Genomic DNA, 5,340 nt, shown 5'->3' on the forward strand with positions numbered 1-5,340 from the left:
TTCTTTTTTTTTTTTTTTTTTTTTTTGGTGACATAACTTTTGGAAATGAGCATTAAAAGTGTCACAGACTTTTTATTTTTAAAACTTTATTAATATGAACGATGATAAAACCCTGTAACTTAGTCTACTGTGTTACCGTAACACTCTTTTAGTGAGTTTCAGCAAAGCAAAACACCTTCACTATGAACAAAAATGTCCTTTCTAGTGGAAGTTGAATTGAGAAACATAACAATTGTCCTTCAGCAGATGTTATGTTGGGACCTCTTTAAGCAGCTAAGGCTGTCCTGCTCAGTAATGGAAAAAGTACAACAGTTTTTTTTTTTTTTTTTTTTTTTACAATTTCCTTGAATATGTTCTCAGCGCCTTGGTGAAGTGGCAAGCATTATTAAGAATATATGTTATTGTAATGGTTAGTACACTGAACGTGTAGTTTAACAAAATAAAGCAGAATCAACAACAAAAATCACATTCTCATGTGCAAAAACAACAAAAATCTTAATCCGATCTTTTTCTTCCTGCTTGGATAACTAAGCTTTATCATTTGAGCTTCATTGGTACTTCTGCTGACGTTTAAAAATAAATGCATTTCCACATGCTTTACCTAAATCATCCGTTTTTTTATTATTTATTTTTTTTATTTTACATTCTGCCAAGCAGCAAGACGTCTTGACACTAACCATCATCGGTATTCTCGCTTTTTATCTGCCCCTCCTGAGACCCCTCCTCATCCTCATCATATCTCTTCTCCTCTGAGCCCTTGTTTCTGGGCGGCCACGTCATCTTGTTCTCCTTCTTCAGCCTCCTGCGGGCATTCGCGAACCAGGTGGAGACCTGTGTCAGGGTCATCTTGGTGATGATGGCTAGCATGATCTTCTCCCCTTTGGTCGGGTACGGGTTCTTCCTGTGCTCTTGCAGCCAGGCCTTCAGGGTGCTGGTGGTCTCGCGGGTAGCGTTCTTTCGCCTTGTGCCCCCATCCATAGAACCGTATCTGCGAATAAGAGGAATACAAAGTAAACTTGGATTAAGGGGAGTGGATGTGGCTTCAGTTTTACAGGATTTGGGCGCTACGACTTCAGAAGACCAACGCTCATCCCGATGAACGTTGTCTCACATTTGATACGGAGGGAAATAGAGCCAAAATGTAAACATAGTAATGTATGCACAATTGTTTTTCTCCATAAAATTGCTTTCCAATATTGCAAATGTATCTGAATTAAAAAGCAAAAAACTGTCTGCTACAATCACTAGAACTTTACACCGCTACGCCAAACATGTAAGGACAAAGGGAAACAAAGACTTTCAACAGAACTTACTTGACAACATCAGCACTACAGTGTGGCTCAACTGTTCAAATCAACGTTGCCATCTGATGGCTGCCTCACTCGATCGCCACTTCCTTCACTGCATTTCCCCTTGAAGCCACACCTAGGGGAGCGCATGGACCTTTTCCCAGTTTCACCTCATCCACAAATGCAAACCTCGTGCGAACCGCCATTTAAAATGCATGGTGTTGATTTTCAGTCAGCAACGAGCTGTAAAAACTCCCCTCATGGGAACCTTTTTACGAGGCATTTATTGCTCCGTCTGGCTTAGTGCAGGTCAAGCACTGCTGAGGGAATCAGGAAAAGAGGGCAAGTGTTCACCTTCCCCTTGCCCATGTTGTACCCTCTCAGATAAAATAGACTGTAAAAATTGTTTTATTGAGTGTAATGATGAGCCCTCAGGTAAAAGGCGGGTGTAGACACTGTGCTACTCCTGTAGGCCTGCTTGTCTCTCCCTGTGCCACACACTGATTGTATGGGCTTTATTTCATGCTTGCAGATCTATAAAGATTCATGCAGATGTTTTCTTTTTCTTCTTTTTTTTTTTTTCTTTTGCCCCTCGCCTTTCAATAAGAATGATTCAAAGAAGCTGGGTGTTGAGATTTTTGCTAAAGTCGGGTGTAATTCTTCTGCAGAACTCCAAGAACTCCCTGTAGCATTAAGTGGTCCTTTCTGATCAAGCAGCACACAATATTAAAAATGGCTGCCCTCAATGTGAAGTTCTGTTCATGTTTCATTTTCTTCAACTTCAATGGTAATTCTCAAAGCGACCTAGTGAATGACTTCAGTTTGCATGTTACCCTTGTTTTGGCAAAACCTTTTCAAGGCGGCACACTCTTCAAAGCTGTAAGAAGTCTTCAGGTTTAAATGCAAAGAGAACAGTTTTTTTTTCTTTTTTTCAGTAAAATTTCTGATCAGAAAACAAAGAGAAGCTGCGTTTTAATTTAGTGTCTTAAGCACTCGTCCTCACTTCTTAGTGAGGTGACTTGGCTTTTCTCTAAGCCTCAATTGCAATCTATTTTTTGTATTATTTTTTATAAAATCAGGAGTTTGTCATCTTTCTTTCATTGTTGCCCTGACATAAATGGCACAGGACATGTGGGTCTTCCTCCTTTTAAAATTTGCACCACACTCTATGGAAAATGGGTATTGCTCATCACGATGCTAACTTATAATAATAATAATAATAATAATAATAATAATAATAATAATAATAAAAAGTAAAACAACTGACATACCTGTCATATTGGTACTGTCCCAAGGTAGGATCATAAGGGTAGTAAGCAGTTGCTTGTGTGATTCCCGCATGCGCAGAAGCTGCAGCATCTTTAGTATCAAAAGTACCCTGCGAACATACGTGTGATTCAATAAGTATCTCAGTTCAACAGTGAGAAGGTTGAAACGATTGAGAACGTTATGCTTCTTTAAAGCAACTGATCAAGACCCTGACCACTGATTGCAGGTGGAAAGATCTAGAGAAACAAATACGATTCAGCATTACGATTAAGAATAATACAGGTTCAAATCCAAGTTGAAAAAAAAGTTTTTCTTTCAACAGCTTAGACGTAAACTTTTATAAACATTTTCTGGCAAACGCAACAGAAAGGCAAAGCACTTTAAGGCATATTTTTCTACTTTACAACAGTTCATTATTTTTCATAAAACCTGTTTCTCTTTTCTTTTATTCCTGCAAGAATACTTAAGCTCTTAGTTCCTCACTCAAAAATAAAAATCCCAATCTAAATAAATTTGTTTATATTGTAGATCCATGCACTGTATCTGTATTTTTACTTCACTTAAAAAATAAGTTTGACAATTTAAATAAAATCACACTTAGATTTTTATGCTCTTCTTATCTCCAGTGCTTCATTTGAATTATAATTAAACTCTTTTTTTTTTTTTTTTTTTTTTTTCATCGGTTTTCTCAGCCTACAAAAAAAAATAAAAAAATAAATAAATAAATAAATAAACGCTGAAGAAACAAACTGGCGAGACCTGCAAAGTTATTAACATGTCTGTTTTTAATTACTGGGAGGAAAGTCTTAAGAGGGTAGGTAATCTTAGTGGCATTTGTGGGTGCAGGTCATTAAAGATTGGAAGAGAGAGCCTTATTTAAGTCTCAGCACACCGTGGCTCCATTAATCAATGCCAAGAGGGAAACAGAAGAAAGGTTTACCAGCGAGTAGAAAGCCGACGCGTCTGTCCCGTATGCAACATAATTTCCATAGCCCTGACCACCGGTGTAGGGGCTGCCGTACACGCCTAGCGCGGCCGCGGAGCTCAGTTCGTGCCTCGCCGTGGCCAGCAGCCGGCTCTCATACACGGGACAGTAGACAGGTGTCTGTCCAGACGCCGCTACCCCGGAGTCCGCTATGGATCTACCAGTGGACTCGCAGCAAGTGGTAAGAGAGTTGGTTGTCATCAGGAACTACGAGGGAACAAAAAGCAAAAATACATGTTTGTCATGTCTGGACACTCTTTTTACAAAGCTGATATTGAAGTTAGTATGAACTGATTTTTTTTTTTATTTAGTTACGTATTTATTATAAAACTCTGCGTTATATGCTTCAGCTTTCTTACAATAAACGTGTTTTTCGTTCTTTAAGACATATTACGTCTTTAGAAATGATCACATAACTCATAACTTATGCATATCAGAAAATAAGCAACACAACACAGGAAATTGTGGCGAAAATGTTCGCGTAAAAGTGCCCTGGAGGAGCAGAAATGTTCGCCTTGATTCGGATAAAACACGTGCTTAACAAACACATGTTTTTTTTTCCTATCATCGTTCCGTAGTACCAAAAAAAAAAAAAGTAATGGCAAAATGATTTTTATGGCTCAGAGCCAAAGGCAAACAGCAGCTGGTTTGTGGTGTGGCGTGTGCCGAACAAGTTGGCATGCGTGTTCCAGCGCTGATAAACATATGGTTGACATTACAGACGGGCTATTATCTTACAGAAATCAGTGAATGGGAGGTCGAGGGAATCGGGTTACCCCCTCGTTTTAACCCCCTTTTTTTTTTTTTTCTTTCCCTCCTCCACTAGAAAGACACAGGTATCACTGGCTGCAACACGATACCTTTCCCGTTAGCCGAATCTTGTCTAAAAGTGCGCAAAATGGGATCAGGGTTTAAATCAATAAGTGACTCGGTCACGTTAAGAGGAAAAAGTCAAGGATCGCCACCGTAAAGATGCGAAAGAAGAAGAAAAGAAATACGCGAACTTACTTGTGGAGCAGACGAGTATGGATATCCAAATTGTGGATATGACATGGTAGAGAGGTCCCTCGGTATCCAGAAATAAAGCGAGACTGAAGGTCTCCACTCCTGCGCAGGCTGTGGCTCTGTTTCACTGTTCCAATTGATTGGCAAGCACAGGCTCCTAGGATGCTTATAGGGCGAAGCACAGTAGCATGTTTAATTTGGGTTAAAAAGAAAAAAAAAAAAGCAACCCTTTATGGAAAAAGTCTAAGATAAAAAAAAAATAAAAAATAAAAATAAAAATGAAAAAAAAACCGCAGTATTCTTTCCCCCCCCTCTCCGTCCTTTTAAAGTCTGTTAGAAATAAATTAAAATGCCTCGAATAATCACTCTCTTGTCGGGTACATATTTTTACCTTATAAAAAAGTAGTATAAAGGACGTCAGCAGCTGAGGCAGGTTGTTTTAAACGGAGAGGACTCTGACGTCAGAAGTTTCCCACTCAGAAAATGACCAGACTGTAACTTTAATATGCATTTTTTTTGTCTCACAATGACGACACAAAAAATACACACACTAAATAAATAAATAAATAAATAAATAAATAAATAAATAACACCCATTAACTGAAGAAAATGGGATAATAAAAAACAAGAGAGAGACATGTACGGAAAAAATGTCTTTGCACTGAGATTAATTTGGACTCCCAATCAATCAATTAGGCCAATCAGTGTCTTGACTGTGCAAACATATGTATTAGTTTAAATGCATTAGGCCGAATCAAGTGCATTCTTATCGTTCTTGCACGCTGAGGTAAT

The 5,340-nt window shown here is 38.6% G+C and overlaps 1 protein-coding gene across 1 annotated transcript in view; it reads right to left on the minus strand.

The window, feature by feature from the left end:
• Window positions 1-4,764, minus strand: part of irx4a (iroquois homeobox 4a) — a 9,057-nt gene extending 4,293 nt beyond the window's left edge. The window contains exons 1-4 of the mRNA XM_015028794.1: window positions 4,552-4,764; window positions 3,499-3,750; window positions 2,561-2,667; window positions 678-988 (exon numbers count right to left, since the gene is read on the minus strand). Of these exons, the coding sequence (XP_014884280.1) occupies window positions 678-988; window positions 2,561-2,667; window positions 3,499-3,750; window positions 4,552-4,596 (715 nt within the window). The 5' untranslated portion in view covers window positions 4,597-4,764. The remainder of the gene's footprint in view (window positions 1-677; window positions 989-2,560; window positions 2,668-3,498; window positions 3,751-4,551) is intronic.
• Between the last annotated feature and the right edge of the window lie 576 nt (window positions 4,765-5,340).

The sequence above is a fragment of the Poecilia latipinna genome, unplaced genomic scaffold (assembly GCF_001443285.1).
Source record: "Poecilia latipinna isolate Pla-1442-1.1 unplaced genomic scaffold, P_latipinna-1.0 Scaffold135, whole genome shotgun sequence".
NCBI lineage: Eukaryota > Metazoa > Chordata > Actinopteri > Cyprinodontiformes > Poeciliidae > Poecilia > Poecilia latipinna.